We start from the raw sequence: 18,019 nt of genomic DNA, 5'->3' as shown, positions 1-18,019 counted from the left end.
TCTCATAAATGATGAAACTCCCATTTCTCACTCATCATAATGATCCTGTCATGTTAGCAAAAATTGATGATGTGATATAGAATTTAATGCCATAAAATTCTTCATGGAACCACCATTGAGACTGGCCTAAATACTATAGAAGTCTGAACTTGCTGACATGATATATGCCTGTCCATTTCCCAGGTTTGCAGTTGTAGCCTGTATATACTGCTTTCCAGTTCAGTGATTTATTTAAACTGTTTGATCGATCAATTGGGTGAAGCAGAATTCATCATCATCAGTACTAATTTAGTGGCGGAGGGTGGATGTCAACTGATCCTTCAGCTGCAGTTAAGCTCAGTCAGTTAAGGTTTAGTGGAAACTGTGCCTGCCTGCATGTGTGTGCATGGTGCTCGATCCCTAGGGAGACTGGTTGGTTTAGGTTGCAGCACCAAGTTAAGTGTTCGTTGGACTGCGTTATCGTCTAGTTTAATTTGGCCATAGCCACCCTTGCCTCCTCCAATGTGCAAGTAATAAACCCCAACTAACCACAAGCTTTGCATCAAATCCATGCATAGCAAAGAGCAACACTACAACATAAATCTCACTGGTGTCCCATAAATCGCCAACCCTCCTGCTTGTTCGGTTTAAAAATCAGTAGAAAGTTCCTTGTTAGGACTTAGGAGTAAATATAGTTCCCAACTTCACTTGATCATATTTCGCCTGAAATAATTGCCCCTCCTGAATTGTATCTAAAATTGCGGCTACATATATATAGCGATGCCTGGATGCATGCCACATAGACAGCTACATGAATGGGTTAAATTAGCTAGGTCAGATAAGGGGCGGAGACAGGGGGCGGGCAGGGGCCTGGCCCCCCCTATCATCCCCAAATTTACACTGCAAATTTAAATTTTGATTAAATTTTTAGATAAATTTATATGGTTGGCCCCCCCTAACAATGAAAAAAATGCCATCTTGGCTCCGCCCCTGGGTCAGAATCCAAATGATTTATGATGCGTATTGGATCTTGCCCTATCTTCTTGTTTCCTAGCTCTAGTCCTCAAATCCTGTGCGTGAGCATGTTCATGAGAAGATGCATTATTGCCAATCACACTCACGCACTAGTACTATTATCTTAGATCTAGAAATCTCAACTTTTAATCCTTGATTTACACAAGTAAATATAATACAGACACATCATGCAATAACCATCATATAATCTGATGTCCATCATCAGATGTGAAATTACACACACACAGATATATATATATATATATATATATATATATATATATATATATATATATGATGAATAGCAAATAAAGATTATACTACTAGTGGATAGCAGCCCTCCCAAAGCCACAGCAATTAATTGCTTTGAGAGCAATCAAGCGATCCCTAAACAACGAGCCTCGGGATCGTTAACGGGCGTAGAATAATGCAGCTGACCGCTAGGCGATCGAGCTCGTGCCTTCCTTCCTACGCGACCAACTTTATCTCCCTGTCCAGCGCCGTGGCGGCCGGCGTCAACTCTCCCCACCACCGTACCCCCACCCCCTGCTGCCCTGCGGTCTGCAGCCAGCCAGCCGCGGCAGTGCTGACGATGCACCTGCCTGCTGCTGCCCATGGAGCTAGGTCGGCCACGCCACGCGTGTATATATACGCGCTACAGGCCTCTCCCGCGTCAAAAATGAAGGCTTGACCACCGTACCGGCCACCGGGTGATCGATTGATTGGATCGCGCATGGCGGCCTTCTCCTCCAGCAACGGCGTGCCGCCGGGGTTCCGGTTCCACCCGACCGACGAGGAGCTGCTGCTCTACTACCTCAAGAAGAAGGTCGGCTTCGAGAAGTTCGACCTCGAGGTCATCAGGGAGGTCGACCTCAACAAGATCGAGCCATGGGAGCTGCAAGGTAAACTAGCGAGCAAGACATGCATGCTATTAAATTTTGATCATGCATGTCAGTCTAATAATTATTCCTCCATAATGGTTTAGAAGATTGTTCTTGTTGATTCATACAATCAATTGATGGCATGGATGGATGGATGCAGAGAGGTGCCGCATCGGGTCGGCGCCGCAGAACGAGTGGTACTTCTTCAGCCACAAGGACCCCAAGTACCCGACGGGGTCGAGGACGAACCGGGCAACGACGGCCGGCTTCTGGAAGGCGACGGGCCGGGACAAGTGCATCCGCACCAGCTACCGCAAGATCGGCATGCGCAAGACGCTCGTCTTCTACCGCGGCCGCGCCCCGCACGGCCAGAAGACCGACTGGATCATGCACGAGTACCGCCTCGAGGACGCCGACGACGCCCAGGGCGGCACTAGCGTAAGCTCGCTCTCTCATGAGTCTCTCATCCGCTGTGTTAGCTAGGGTTCTTCCGATCTCTTAACTGTGTGCTTGATGGCCGCGCATGCAGGAGGACGGATGGGTGGTGTGCCGCGTCTTCAAGAAGAAGTGCTTCTTCAAGATCGGCGGCGGCGAAGGGAGCACCAGCCAGGGCGCGGACGCCGGCGGCCACCTGGCCGTGTCGCCGCCGCTCGGCGGCCACCACGACCAGCCCAGGGCCGCCCTGGCGTCCCACTTCATGCACCCGCACCACCAGTACTACCACCACGCCTCCTCCTACTACTCGCAGATGCAGGCGCCGGCACCGCACGCCGCCTACTCGCACCACGTGCAGGTCCAGGACCTCCTCACCAACCACCGGCCCGGTGACGACGCTGCCGGCGCCGGCTACGACTTCTCCGGCCTGCCGGTCGAGCATCACCCCGGCGGCCTGGACGTCGGCAGCAGCGACGGCGTCGCCGCAGACGCTGCCCATCAGCTGGGCGAAGGGAGGGACCAGGCGAGCGGTGCCGCCGCCGAGCAGTGGCAGGCCATGGACGGGTTCAGCAACGGCGGCGGGAGCACCGCCGTGCAGCAGATGGCCGGCGCCCAACGAGGCGGGGAGATGGATTTATGGGGTTACGAGAGGTAAAAGCTTAGCTCTTGATGACCATATCTGATCGGAGACACAATCGAAGAACAAGTGAGCAATGCAGCATCATGCGTACATGAGAGATAGTGCAAATTGATGCGGCTTTCTTGCATTGGGATCTTATATAGTATAACCTGATTTGTTTGGCTTAGTTTTGGTGTTGAACAAGATGCATGTGTGTATATGTTGTATCATTTGTTGTTGGTATATGGTGTAATAAGAGCCAAGGATACATAAATATGGCGTGTAATTGGTGATTAAATTGTGTGTGGGCATGCTGACGAAGCACAAGAATTCAACTTTATTTGGGGGTTTTCTTGTCCAGCATGCATGGGGTACACACACAGATGTAGAGCGTGTGTATTTTATTTCGACCAGCATGGAGTAGGCGGCGGCAGTATTTGTTCTGCATGCATGTATGCCACTTCTACTCGTTTTGTGATGAATGAACTATGATAACAAGTTGATTGTTACGTTGTATGATAACTTCTTTTATGTGCAATATTTCCTCCTCCATATATGCATCTTCAAGGCCGTCAATATCTATAGACATATACTCGTCAGTATTGAGAATGATTGCTAATATATAATCGAGAAATTTTCTAAGACGATGAAGGAGAGGGTGATGGGCAACGAAGTAGGGCAAAGATAGAAGGACAACGAAGAAAGAGGTGGGGAGGTAGTTCTTGATGGAGCAACGGGAAATTCTTGTGAGGAATTAACATGAAAGGATGAGAGGGTTAGAGGGAAAACGTCTTAGGATCAAAATTTGAACATAGATACGAAGGTAACAATTTTCAACGATTTAGTCACCACCACAACCATAATTTCAATTGAGGTTCGTCCATCAAGTACATAGCTGCAAGATTTGATATTGTCACCCAGTTAATTTTTTGTTCTCTAGGTAATATGTTTGCTAGTTGCTTATGCAGTTGAATGTTTTCTTTTTATTTTTTTACAGATCACATACAAAAATGATTTTTATGGACGGGTAAAAACCTTTTTAGGGGCGGACGTGGTACCCACATCTAGTTTTCACAACTAAAAATCGGATTTGTAGGGGCGAGTAATATGACCGTCCCTACAAATAATTTGTAGGGGCGGGTCATGTGCTCACCCGCCCCTACAAATCGATTTGTAGGGGTGCATAAAAAAATAGAAAAAACTTGAAAATAGCAAAATAAAAAAGAAAAAATATCCCTATTAACCGGCCACCACCACAAGCACCTCTCCTGTCAAGTTACAATTTTTTTGATGAGATATGCACACTTGCGTAAACCGAGATTCGAACCACCTACCTCGAGCCTTGCGCGTACCTTCCTTACCACCACACTACACAGTTACTTATGACTCCATAGGGTATGCTATTGTTTTATATTAATCCTGAAATTGATTTGTAGGACGGGTGATGCCACCACCCGCCCCTAAAAATATTTTTCTATTTTATCTGAAAATTTATTTAATTGTTTACATATAGCAAAACAAATAAAAAATGTGAAACTTCTACACCATGGTTATTGTGAACTATATAAACGTAAAAAAATATGCCAAGTATAGTTCAGTGTATATAAAGGTTAAGATTGTAGAAACTCCAAATTATGACTTGAGTTATATGAGATACTATATAGTTATAGCTATGAAAGAACTTATAATAATTTTTTGAACCATTAGATGACCTTAAATGAAAAATTTGTCAACTACAAAGTTTTAAATCTCGTAATTCTCTACAATTTTGGTACAAAGATTGACATCATCCGAGATCATATAAAAAAAGTTATGATTTTTTTTTGCTTTGAATCATTTGTAGGGCGGGCTATGCCGTCACCCACCCCTAAAAATGGATTTGTAGAAACGGGTGAGACCATAACCCACCCCTACAAATGCCACCATTTTAAGGGGCGGTTCATGGCGTCACCCGCCCATAGAAAAGCTCTTTTTAGGGACGGGTGACGCCATTAACCGACCCTGAAAATGGCGCTCATTTTTAGGAGCAGGTGAGGGGTGACCCACCTCTAAAAATGCTTTTCTAGTGGTGGGTCGGATGCAACAGTAATCCCACTCTATTTGTAGCAACGTGTGAAATTTTGATCCGCCCCTGAAAAAAAATCTGGGTGTTTCTACAAATTATTTTTGTAGAAGTGTATTTTTTTGACACGTCACATGTATTTTTATGAGTATAATATGGGGTACACTACCGGAAACCCCACCTTTGCCGTGTGCCGCACACACGACAAAGGGACTATCCACGCGACAAAGCGTTTGTCATGTACTGCACATGACAAACAGCTCACGGCAAACAGGCATTGGCAAAGAAGGTTTTTGCCGTAGGTCATTCATCGCGAACTCGGCAAAGAGTGTTTTGTCGTGTGTCAAACTAACACTCCACAAAAATTTTCGGAATAAATAAAAAACACATCCACCACGTCCGCCGCCACTGCCACCACCGCACCGTCGCCGCTGCTCCGGCCACACCCCCGTTGCATCGCCCGCGGGCCGTCAAGGGAAGATGGGAGCTGCGCCGTCGCCGCTGCTCTTGGGGAGAGGCGGTGCCGCCCGCTCCGTCGGGATCCGCCGCTCGCCGTAGTCATGGAGGGAGGGGAGGACACCGCCTCCCGCATGGGACAGATCCTCCCTCGCCGAGGCCAGATCCGCCCGCAAATGCCGCCCACCGAGGATGGATCCGCCCTCGCCGGGGCCGGATCCGCCTGCGCCGTCGCCCGCCGAGGACGGATCTGCCCGCGACGAGGCTGGATTTGCCCACGCCACCGCCAGGTCCGGCCGGTGCTGGTGGTCACCGTCGGGTTCGGCCGGTGCAGGTGGTTGCACCTGGGCCGGCCATGAAGTGAGGGAGGGAGAGAGGTGAGGGAGAGAGGGAGTGCGGGAGCGGGTGAGAGACAAGGGAGAGATAGAGAGAGATTGCGGGAGGAAGTGAGGGAGAGGCTAGCCGGTCTTATCCGGATGGGGAGGAGAACTTTGCCGAGTGTCCAGATCTCACACAAGGTAAAATATTTTATTTTTTTCTTTGCCGAGTGTAAAAGAACACTTGACAAATAAATTGTTTGCCGAGTGTAAAAAAATAAACACATGGAAAACTATTTGTCTACTGTATTTGTTTTGCTATATGTATTTTTTACTCTACTCGGTAAATAAGCTATTTGCCGAGTGTTCGAGATAAAATACTCGACAAATAAAAAACACGGCATAGGCTCGAGTTTCCCGAAGTGGCATGCGAGTGGCAAGCTGAAAACTATCAACTCCGCAGGACCTCACGAAGCGATTGAGAGGGGCACAGCTGGCGGATTGAGATGGGTAGTATGAGTGATTTGGAGGAATGTTCTGGTTGGAGTTTTGAAAATTTAAAAATATTTTTTCTATCATTCATGCATCCTCTTTTGAATTGATTGAGGCAAGATGATGCTCATAATTAACTCAAAAGTAAGACCCTATATGTTTTTTTATTTTTTAAAATCAATGTTTTGAAACAACTCGTTCTTGTAAAATGTTAAACCATGTGTTTTAGAATGTGGACCTACCATTCGTAACTGTTGATAGGTGTAAGGTTAATTGAATTTTAATTGTATCATTTCAACATTTGGGATTTACAATGTCAGCATTTTGGCATTATAATTTTAACATTTTGTGTTACAATTGTATAAATGTCCTCCACAAAGAGTTTAATATGAATCACTTATTTTTTGACAGGTACATATTTTGAAATAATGAATTTCTAAAAGTATTAAAAAAGGTGTTCGGATGGAATAATAGAAAAAATTAATTGTAGAAAGTTGGACGAAATTCACTGTAGCGATTTTCAACCAAATATTAGGAGGACTAAACATAATATAATTATAAAACTAATTATACAAATGAACAAAAAATCGTAAGATGAATCTATTAAGCCTAATTAATCTATTATTAGAGATTATTTACTGTAGCACGGCATTGTTTAATTATGGTCTAATTAGATTTAAAAGATTCATCTCATAATTATACTCAGAATTTATGGAATTGGTTTTGTCGGTTATCAAAATTTAATAGTCCTAATTAGTGATCAAACATTTAAAGTTAATGTAGCACTAAAAAAGTTGGAGATATAAGCAAAACTTTTAAGCTAAACTGGGCCTTCTGCTCCTGGCTCCTCTCCCGCTCTCTCTCGGCGTGGGCCTGTTCGAGGTGGGGAAAAAAAACGATCCGGCGGCTTCTCTCTTCTCTCCCCCACGCCTCTCTCGGCCTTCTTTCCTAGAGGCGACGACGACAGGGCGAGTGGAGGTGGAGCCGCCCTTTACCAGATCTTCGTCGGGTGCTTCGCCGGCCGACAAGGGTATGTCCCCCCATTCTCTTCCCTTCCTTCCCTGCTGTGTGAAATCGAGCACCTGAACCCCTAACGTGTGCTATTTGTATTCGGGATCTGACCAGGGTTTCGTATTGTACCTACTAACTTCGATTTTTCGGCCGCCAAGGGTTTTGTATTGTACCTAATAGCTTCGATTTTTCTTTTGCAAAAATTATTGGCCCCGCCCCTGCCTGCTTGGATGCATATTCTGTGAATGGGATGTGTGCCACTTGATCTTTTGTTTCCTGCGAGCAATCAAATCCCAATCGTCCTTGCCGGGATGGATAATCCAAATCCATCAAGTTTATTGCAAATTCGCTTGCTGTGTGATTGTGTGAAGGGCTAGTAATTACTTAATGTTCCAAATATTGAGGGTTCAACTAAGCTCCCATTCCTTCAGTAACATGGTCAGCGATCATGCAGGCTCACGCTTAGCCATCCCTGGAGATGCATCCTCCGCTAACCTTGCACAGGCATCCTATGTGTGCTGAGGTACCTCTCTGCTTATATCTGGCTCTGTTTAAAGCTCTGGGCCTCTGGCATGTGAACTGTACAATCTGTGCATTCTTTCATGAAGCTAATGTCCATTTGTCATCCAGATAATTGAAGCATTCCAGAAGTGCCATGTGGATCACCCTGTCAAGAAGTTCTTTGGCGAATGCACAGATCTTAAGATTAAGCTAGACCAGTGCTTCCGGCAGGAGGTGCTTAATTCTTTTTCTCTTTTCCCTGCATTGGAATTCATACCAACATTTATTTGTCTGTTCCTATGTGAGAACCTATGATGCTAGTTCTTTGCTTCCCTAAATGCCATTTTGTTCTTTGTGAAATTCAGAAAGGTTTGAAGAGGAAGGCAAATTTTGAGGAGAGCAAGAAATTTAAAGAACAGTTGCAGGCATATAAAAGGGAAATGGCTGAGGAAAACAAGGAATCATAACTTGGAATATAGGGCGAGGATCTGCATTTGAATGTTCTTTTTATCACAAAATGCAACAGCCTCAGCTGTATACTTCACAAATTTTTAATGTTTTGAAAAGCTACTACTAGTGATGAACTTAGAGTTCTGAACTCTTTCATGTGGTTGTGCTACTGATGTTTGATCAAATCTCTAGGAAGGAAGCAACCTTACGTTTAATCTTTAACACAAGAAGCTCTTGTTAGCAGAGTAACAGAACATAGGTAACTGAATTTGCACCATGTTGTACTAAAATAACTAAAGTTTGAATTAAAGGTCCTTGTCTTCTTATATGTCTACTCCGAGAAACATTCTATAATACGACTGTCAACATAATTATCAGCTGAATTGAAATTTTTCTTGAATACCAGTGGAAACTATTTTGTTCTCTGGAATCCTACCAGCTATTGACATACTGACATGGTTATGGCTCATGGATGCCTGGTCAGGGACTTGGCATTGAGTCATTAGATTTTCACATTTTCAGTATTTGTTATAATATTTCTTTAAGATTCTTTTCTTTATGTTTGTTTCAAAGCCATCTAAGGTCTGTTAGCCTTTTTTCTTTAATTTTGACTTTTGTTGATGCCCCATCGTCCTTACCAGCACTGTTTATTAGCGATGAGGATGGCTGTGGCACTTAAAGAGAGAAATCAGGACAACTATGTGCTAAACCTTTCATTTTGGGTAGCAAGGTGCTGGGCATTGTATTGCAAGACAATCAAGTTCCTTTCAGAGAGGAACATCAATAGGCTAATAGCAAAGGGTCAGGAGAGGGAGAAAGAAAATTTGAATCCCATTCTTGAGTTAAAATGGGAATTTTCATGTTTTCTCACAGGTTAGTTGTCATGACTCATGAGCAACCTTTCTGCGTTTTAGAATTTCAGTAAACATGGATGGTTTCATACTTTCATTTGCAAGCTTGTATATTTCTATGCTGTTTTTCTACCTTTTTTGTGTTAATTTTTTTTGTTGACCTGCAAATTTATCACATATGTTGATGTAATAATTTGAAGTTTTCATGTTCTGCTTACTAAATTGAAACTATATACTGCGGTGCCCTGGAGATGCTGGCTTCTTATATTCCTTTTCCCGTCTTTACTCTTGGAACTTTTCATGGATTAGTTTCGTGTTACTGAGCTGCAAATTCATCTCAAGAAGTTTTCGTTTTTTTCTTGTTATTAAATAAATATAACTTTCTACCTCAACATGTTTTCAGCTGCACAGCAACGCACTGGGAAAAAATGTATGAAATGGTAATCATGCTTAATATTTGCATACCTTGTATGAACTGGTATGTGTATCATGATTAATTTTCTCCTCTGTTTCCTTTTACAGTCAGTTCAATGCTGTTTCCTTTTTCCTGAAGTGCAACCATTTTTAGAACATTACAAGCATGGATATTTAAAATAAAAGGATATCATGTACTTGTGGCTTGATTCGACATTCACCTTATAATCTCAATATTTGGTTTGACCAAAATATATTCAGAACTTCTGGTGACTAAATTCTAGATACAAAAGAACATAAACTTTTAACAGGTCAACTTATTGTATTGCATTTTGCATTTCAACTTGGTAACTTGCATACTGTAGAACAACCTGGTAGGCTAAGTTCTTTACTTAGCACATGCTGATCAATATAGAGATCATAATGCAATCTTGCACAGCTAGGAAATGGCTGATGGTGAGAGATGATTACATAAGCCACAGGTCTGTTGTCTGAATCGTAAGGCATAACTGCAACTTGAAATAAGTAGAGGCCTGGAAGCTAGTTGAGGATGTTGTGCTTGTGAAGGGTGGGGATTGGGATATTCTTCCACCAGATTTGGCATGTTTGGAAGAGCATCTGACATTGCTAAGATTCCTTTATATATTCCTAAGTTTATAAAGAAAGAGTACTTGATTAATTTATATTTCATCACACAGTTATTAAAACCATCTGAGGTTCCTGTGCCTCTTTGTTTCCTCTTGACTTGTTCAGAACAAAAACAAGAACATATCAGTGCCTTTTTCCAAGTATAATGGGGGCTTGAACCTATGATGGTATGACCTCAACCACCAGTCTTGTCCAGTTGTGCTTTAGAATTAATAAACTGGAGACTTGTTTATATTCGACCTACCCACCTACCTTTCCCCACCAGCAGCCTTTTCGGTGACAAGGATGAGTTGGGCATTCCCATCAAATCACCCCCGAAGTGCGATCCTATCAGGAGATGTTGTGATAGACACTAAAATCAAGCCACTCCTGGTTCCTCTTGGAGAGTGATTGCAGAAGAACAAGGAGAGGAATCATGGAGTCTATACCTCTTCTGAGTCCTCGTGAAACTGGAAGGTTCAGGTTTTTGCACAGGTCAGTGGAAGACCTATTCTACTAGAGTTCAGTAGACTCGGATGACTTTATATGTCAATTTCTTTTTCTTTCTTATCTTCAAAATTTCTCATGTATCAGTTGTGTTATTGACCAGCGAATTACTCAGTTCTGCTATGGAGATTGATTCTCTTCAGTTTATAAAATAGTTTCTTTCAACCTACTTGTCACTTTTACTGAAATTCATTGGGAGAAATACATATATATGATGTATGCCTGTACAGGCGTTTCTTGTATGAATAGAATTTATGTTCTGAATCATAATTATTCTTCCTTTCTTCTGCTTGTTCCCTGACTTTGAGGTAACAATGTTTGGTCTCATGGTCATGGTAAATTTTGTGGAACTATGATGGTATTAATCAAGCAGGATATTGCTTCAAAATGGTATGAGGATTGATGCTACTGTGGGAATTTTAAAATAATTGAATTTACATACATAATATTTTGGAATGGGTAATAAATGTATAACTTGTGTTAACTAGGTGCGAAATCTTGTTTTCTCTGAGCTATAATTCAGTCTATATCAAGTATAAACAACCATGTTCTCAATACACTGATCCTTTAGGATTATGAAAACTCTGTCAAGGCCCTATTACAAGCCTTATACCTGAAATATTATGCCACATAACTCTGACATCTTCTTTATGTTTTACTTTCTTCAATATTGACACAGAATTGTGCTGGCACCTTTAACAAGAAACAGATCATATGGCAATCTTCCACAATCACATGCCATACTGTACTACTCACAGAGGGCTACAGAGGGGGGTTTTCTGATTGCTGAAGCCACAGGCGTGTCATCTGATGCTCAAGGGATGAGTTTATTTCCGCACACCCCAGGGATATGGACCAAGGAACAAGTTGAGGCCTGGAAACCTGTTGTGAATGCGGTGCATGCTAAGGGTGGAATATTCTTCTGCCAGATTTGGCATGTAGGAAGAGTATCTGATATGGGTATATATATATTTCTTAAATGATTCCTTGCGTTTGTTTTCCTAACCACCATTATGAATGTAATGGTGTTTGGAGAATGCTGTGCTCTTGTCACACTTGACACTAGCCTGCACCTGCTACATTTGCTTCAAACTTAATTTAAGTGTATGTGGTTGCATCTTCTGCTGCAAGGAATGTTCTTTTCAGGTTTGGTGCAAGCACAGGAGCTTCACCTACTCTCTTTCTGTTCCAAAGCTAAACTGAAAAAAAAAATCATTAACAACTCTACTCTAGTCATTTGGCTAAATAAGTTCTGAATATTTGGAACCAACAACTTTTAAGAGGTGGTTATCTTTGTATTGCCATTTGCCAGAGAAAGAGCCCATCTCAAGCACAGATAAGCCAGTGGAAAAGAATGAAGATGACCACATGGACTTCCCCATCCCAAGATGCTTAACTGTAGAAGAGATCCCCGATGTAGTCAATCACTTCAGAGTTGCTGCAAGAAATGCTATGGATGCTGGTAAGTTGATCATTGACAAAAGAGATATGCAAGTAAATATTAAAAGAAGACCAACTACTACAATATTCAGTTGTTCACAATATCATCATGGCCAAAAACATAACTGGCTTACAACAACAACAACATAGCCTTTTATCTCAAGCGAGTTGGGGTAGGCTAGAGATGAAACCCACAAGACACCAAGGTCACGGTTCAGGCACGTTGATAGCTAATCTCTCCAAGTGTTCATATCCAAAACTACATCCTCAGAGATATTCTAATCTTTAAGGTATCTCTTAACCGACTCGTCACAAGTCAGTTTAGGTCTACCTCTACCCCCTCTTTATTTTATCGACACGCTTAAGCACCCCACTACGAACCGGCGCCTCCGGAGGCCTCCACTGGACATGTCCAAACCATCTCAATCGATGTTGGGTAAATTTCTCCTCAATTGGTGCCACCCCTACCCTTTCCCGAATAATTTCGTTCCGGACTCTATCCCTCCTTGTGTACCCGCAAAATCACCGCAACATCCGCATCTCTGCTACACTCAGTTGCTGGACATGTCGTCTTTTTATAGGTCAACATTCATCACCGTATAACATCGCCGGGCGAATTGCTGTCCTATAGAACTTACCTTTTAGCTTTTGTGGCACCCTCCTGTCACAGAGGACACCAGAAGCTTGACGCCATTTCAACCAGCCAGCTGAGATTTTATGCCTAACATCTTCATCAATGTCACCATCCTTTTGTAGCATCGAACCTAAATACCGAAAAGTGTCCTTCTGGGTCACCACTTGCCCATCGAGACTAACATCACCACCCTCATGCCTAGATGCGCTGAAATCGCACATCATGTACTCGTCTTCTGTAGAAAATAAGGTGATTCAAGTTGTAATTGATCTCTCTAAGATTCTTGATTTGCTCGCTCATAAACATTAGATATTATATGACTATGTTGTACCTTCTGAAACATGTACAAGGACCTGACATGATCAATATCATAACCTGTATGTATCAAATGCAGGTTTTGACGGGGTTGAAATCCATGGTGCCCATGGCTTCCTCATTGAGCAATTCATGAAAGATAGTGTCAATGATCGTATTGACAAGTATGGAGGCAGCCTGCAGAACCGCTGTCGATTTGCGCTTGAGGTAGTTGAAGCTGTGGTGGCTGAGGTTGGGTCTGACCGTGTAGGGATCCGCCTCTCTCCTTATGCCAACTACGTTGGCTGCCATGACTCGAACCCAGATGCATTAGGTGTCTACATGGCTCAGGAACTGAACAAACACAACATCCTGTACTGCAGTGCTGTGGAACCTGAGATGGTCACGGTGGATGGCAAGATGCAAATCCCACATAGGCTACACGGAATGAGGAAGGCCTTCAACGGAATGTTCATGGTTGGTGGAGGGTACGACAGGGAGGAGGGGAACAGAGTTGTGGCTGATGGATATGCTGACATGGTTGTATATGGTCGCTTGTTCTTGGCAAATCCTGACCTGCCGAGGCGATTCAATCTGGATGCTCCTCTGAATAAGTACGATCGATCAACATTCTATACCAATGATCCTGTTGTCGGCTACACGGATTACCCGTTTCTTGAGGACTGTGAACCAGCGAGCTCCACATGTGGGGAGAATGCCATTAAGCAGAAGAGAGTCAACTAACGAAGAGCTGAATTGCCTTTGTGCGACTTTTGCCCCCGGAATCGCAGGCTTGGACATCACTGGAAAGCAACAATTGGATGATTTTCATTTCGTGAGGTTGTTTCTGCAACATTTCTGGCTTAAATGAAGAACAGTTACAGATTTCAACAAATCTTAGGTATTTCAACATATGAATTGATGATTTGGTCACAACTGTATAGAATAGTAATATATTTCAGAAGGTGCAAACGGTTGTGTTTCATGCACTTTATTGGGTCCTGAAACTTGAAAAATCTCATATTACATCAAACCAAAAGAACACATTGAGTTGGCGGCTTTTGAATTTTAAGTGATGCGAAATTAAACTCATCTACATCACATTTATTTCCAGCTTGTGATTGTAATAGTTTCTGCCATCATATATCTGTCACCTATATTGTCATGGGTTCAGTGTGAGCTTTGTTTTTTTTTTTTTGGAGATTTGAGATCCGGAACATTCCAGCTTATATTAATAAGAGAATAGAGTTTTGAGCTGTAACTAATGAAATTTGAGCTGATAAGGTTGAGGGTAAGACTCTCACCCTTTGCAAACTACTATGAGGCATCAGACTCAAATCCAGAAGATCTAGGTCTGTACATGGCAAAGGCACTGAATAAATTTGGAATTCTCTATCTTCACATGGTTGAGCCCCGGATGATCACAGTTGGTGAAAAAACTGAAACTCCACGTTGTCTTCGCCCCATGAGGGATGCTTTTGAGGGAACATTCATCGCAGCTGGCGGTTATGATGATTTAACTGCATATGGGCGTTGGTTTTTGTCCAACCCTGACCTTCCTCAAAGATTTGGATTAGATGCTCATCTCAACAAGTACAACAGAAGTACTTTCTACACCCCTGATCCAGTTACCGGATACACTGACTACCCATTTCTTCAGTTAGGGGATAAAGAAGCCAAGTGAGGAAGGAATTTCACTCTTCAGAGTATCTAGTTGTATTAGCAGCTTGAGAGGGATAAGTTCATTTGCATCAGTGTCTTCTGTGAGGATCAATATGGACCTTATATTTCATAAAGACTGTGTGTGGAATAATATTTTATTAAATGTTATGTCCGTTGCAATTTACAGACACTGATGGTCTGCAAACAATAAGAACCAAAAAAGGAAGAAAGAAGTTAATCAGAAGCTATTGGCAACCCATGCTTGCTGCAAAAAGCAATTTAAATTCATCATTTGCAACTGCTGCGATCCTATGATCTTTTTTCAGGACAAAGGCATTAACCCTGCATTATAAAGCAAAAGGATGCTAGGGAATTTAGGGATACGAGCTTTACTAGTTTATCGATACAAACTAAAAAAGGAAAACAATTCTAAACACAAAAGAACCAAAACTCAAGCATCGTGACAGTAGAGGACAAGCCGTCAGGTAGAGACTACATGTGCATAAAAAGAACAAACCTAATGAAGTCTGCCTATTTTGCTCCCACATGTACATTCCCATAGTTCTAGTAAAGAGTACAGTTTATGTGAAGGTTTCCTCCTCATTTTCCTCCTATGATCATGTTGTGCAGTCTGTATCCCAAAATTCTGTGTAGTATGACTTTCTAGACAAATAGGTCATCTTGGCACAGGAGAAGAGAGGAAAACAAATAAAAAAACAAGAAGCATTATATGGCTAAGTATCACTACTTGTATCATCAAAATTGCTTTAGATTTAAGCTCGTGCTACCCAAGCTTATTATCCCGAACTGGGCCAGCAATTCCGGCCCAAATCTGTTCCAAAGTGCGGGAGACACCACGGCCTGATCGAGGAACGCAGACGGACAGGCCGCGTGCACTACCTCTCCCACACAAGGACTGTCACTTCACCCCTAAAAAAAAAAACCTTCACTCCTAAAAAAACAGTCACTTCGCAAGCGCATCGCATTGACTTGGCGGTGAGCGCGAGTTGCAGCTTTGAAGTTGGCCGGCCGGCCGGTGAACTAGCACGATCGCGCGATCGATGTGCGGTCGACCTTCGAGAGCTCGGCCGTTCTTGCACGCTGCTTGACTTGGCAATTTGGCATGGCTGCAAGTTCCTGCGCCACAGGAGGCCGAGCGGCCCCGCTCCGTCCACGTCGATCATCGGAGCAGCCAGTGCACAGCAGCATACAAAAACGGCCTTGGCTGTGGCCGGCTTTGCTTGTCCACTTTGCCTAAGAATTCGACCTGTTGATGATCGAGTGAGATCGAGAAGAAGAAAAGGAGGTCGATCATCATCGGAGCAGCAAGAAGATGGGTGACGACAATGGCGAAGCGGGCAAGGACGCCGCCACGATCCCTATCCTCACTCCCTACAAGATGCCCTACACCGAGCACATGGGCGCGGCGGACTCGGACCCGGACGCGCTCGGCCTGCACATGGCGCGCGCGCTCGGCGGCATGGGCGTGCTCTACCTGCACGCCGTCGAGCCGCGCATGGTGCGCCCCTACGAGCGCGGGGAGACACGGCGCAGCCTGCGGCCGATGCGGGACGCGTTCAAGGGGACGTTCATCGTCGCCGGCGCGTACACGAGGGAGGACGGCAGCCGCGCGGTCGCCGACGGGTACGCCGACCTGGTGGCGTACGGGCGGCTGTTCCTGGCGAACCCGGACCTGCCCCGGCGGTTTGAGCTGGACGCGCCGCTCAACAAGTATGACAGGAAGACGTTCTACACGTCGGACCCGGTGATCGGGTACACGGACTACCCGTTCCTTGATGATCTTCCCAAGTGAAGGTGTCTGCTGGAATATATACCGTTTTATAGGTCTACACGTTATAGTACAATAATGGTTTGACACGCAACACCTACAATGATTCCATCAGTTATGCGTCTGTAAATTAAATGTGTCTTGCCAAAGAAAAAGAATCTTTTTTGCGAAACAAAGAAAAAGAATCTAGTATCCATCTGAGTTATATGTCAGCACACATGGTAGTATTTTGCGGCTAATTGTTCTTTACTTATTGAATGAACGGTCTCAAAACAAACACAAAATATTGTGTGTTTATTTCGAGATCGTACACGATGTGAGTGTGCGTTCATATACTAGATAGTTTATAATATGTACTGCTACATCCATCCCAGAATATAGTTATTTTTAGATTTTCTCCAAGTCAAATCTTTAAACTTTGACAGTAGATGGTAAAAAACCTATTAAGATTGACAAGATAAAAATGATATCAGTTTATCATAATGGAACCAGCTATCACAACTTGTAATATTTTCTATTTAAAAGTAATTATTTTTAAAAATATTATTGGTCAAATATGAGAATATTTGACTTTGACCAAATCTAAAAGGTGTATATGTTTTTGAACATGGCTACGGGAGAGGGCTCTCTAGATAATGGTCGGTGGAGAGCACCCTACCCCAAACATCCATATGTTGCATGTGACTTTGTGAGCCATGATGAGCACACCCATATCAATCTCAACTTCAAAGAAATCAATAATTCTCTAACCACATATCCAAATCAAAATTCAATTATACCATCAGGTTCGTTTTAACTATAGCTTCAAAACAAGACCGCACTTGAATATATTTTGCACAAAGTGATGAAGTTACTTTTTCAAAAATATATCTTACTTTCTCTACTATATAAACTAGTTACAAGTTACTTCATATTATGTATGCTATTAGCAAGTTACTTTCTGGCATGAACTAGAAAGTTATTTTTTCTAAAATTAATATACTACAATGTTATTTTTTTTAACTTTCACGAATTATAAAAGTTACTTTTTTAAAAAACAAATCTTACTTCCTTTGTAGTATAAACTAGTCACAAGCTACTTCATTTCATGTATACTATTGGTATGTTACATTCTATCATGAACTAGAAAGTTACTTTTTTTGAAATCCGTATATACAACAATATTACTTTTTCTTAACTTTCATGAAGTATAAGAATTACTTTTCTTAATAAAGGTACGGATCATAAAAGTTACTTTTGTAATATTAATATAATATGAAGTTACATTTTTTAAAATTTTACAGTGTACAAAGTTACTTTCTTAATACTGGATTGTAAAATAACTTTTAAGATAAAAAATAATAGCTTTTTTTAGAAATCTGGTAGGATTATACTTTGCATTTTCAGAAAATTTGAGGGCTTCTTTTAAGACTCCATTTAGATTTTTCCTATTTTTTGAGCAAAAAAAAATAATTATTGCTCATCACGTGGGCCCCACTACATGACGAGAAAACTGGCGGTGTGTTTAGATCCCACAAAAACTCCAAACTTTCCATCACATCTCCATCACATCGAAACATTAAATATAGCAAATGACTCATGCAT

The 18,019-nt window shown here is 42.6% G+C and overlaps 3 protein-coding genes across 4 annotated transcripts; all 3 read left to right on the top strand.

Moving 5' to 3' along the window:
* The first annotated feature begins 1,712 nt into the window (after positions 1-1,712).
* LOC120683709 (protein BEARSKIN2-like) lies at positions 1,713-3,390 on the top strand. The gene is made up of 3 exons (XM_039965803.1): positions 1,713-1,895; positions 2,035-2,312; positions 2,404-3,390. Exons 1-3 carry the CDS (start codon positions 1,727-1,729, stop codon positions 2,962-2,964), a joined length of 1,008 nt encoding a protein of 335 aa, XP_039821737.1. The 5' UTR covers positions 1,713-1,726; the 3' UTR covers positions 2,965-3,390.
* Positions 3,391-7,117: 3,727 nt separating this feature from the next.
* On the top strand, positions 7,118-8,545 carry LOC120683998 (COX assembly mitochondrial protein 2 homolog). Of its 2 annotated transcripts, none has more exons than XM_039966084.1 (4): positions 7,118-7,285; positions 7,721-7,789; positions 7,897-8,001; positions 8,133-8,545. In XM_039966084.1, exons 2-4 carry the CDS (start codon positions 7,745-7,747, stop codon positions 8,232-8,234), a joined length of 252 nt encoding a protein of 83 aa, XP_039822018.1. In that variant the 5' UTR covers positions 7,118-7,285; positions 7,721-7,744; the 3' UTR covers positions 8,235-8,545. The 2 variants fall into 2 exon arrangements, with proteins under 2 accessions (XP_039822018.1, XP_039822019.1); XM_039966085.1 differs by having other exon boundaries at positions 7,122-7,285; positions 7,698-7,789; positions 8,133-8,439.
* A 1,454-nt stretch (positions 8,546-9,999) lies between these two features.
* Positions 10,000-16,631, top strand: LOC120681149 (putative 12-oxophytodienoate reductase 11). Its single transcript, XM_039962681.1, has 7 exons — positions 10,000-10,604; positions 11,296-11,576; positions 11,929-12,078; positions 13,085-13,318; positions 14,337-14,664; positions 15,418-15,488; positions 15,933-16,631. The coding sequence occupies exons 1-7, from the start codon at positions 10,546-10,548 to the stop codon at positions 16,457-16,459; spliced, it is 1,650 nt and encodes a 549-aa protein (XP_039818615.1). The 5' UTR covers positions 10,000-10,545; the 3' UTR covers positions 16,460-16,631.
* Positions 16,632-18,019: the final 1,388 nt, after the last annotated feature.

The sequence above is a fragment of the Panicum virgatum genome, chromosome 7N (assembly GCF_016808335.1).
Source record: "Panicum virgatum strain AP13 chromosome 7N, P.virgatum_v5, whole genome shotgun sequence".
NCBI classification, from domain to species: Eukaryota; Viridiplantae; Streptophyta; class Magnoliopsida; order Poales; family Poaceae; genus Panicum; species Panicum virgatum.
This window is presented reverse-complemented; position numbering and strand designations above follow the sequence as displayed.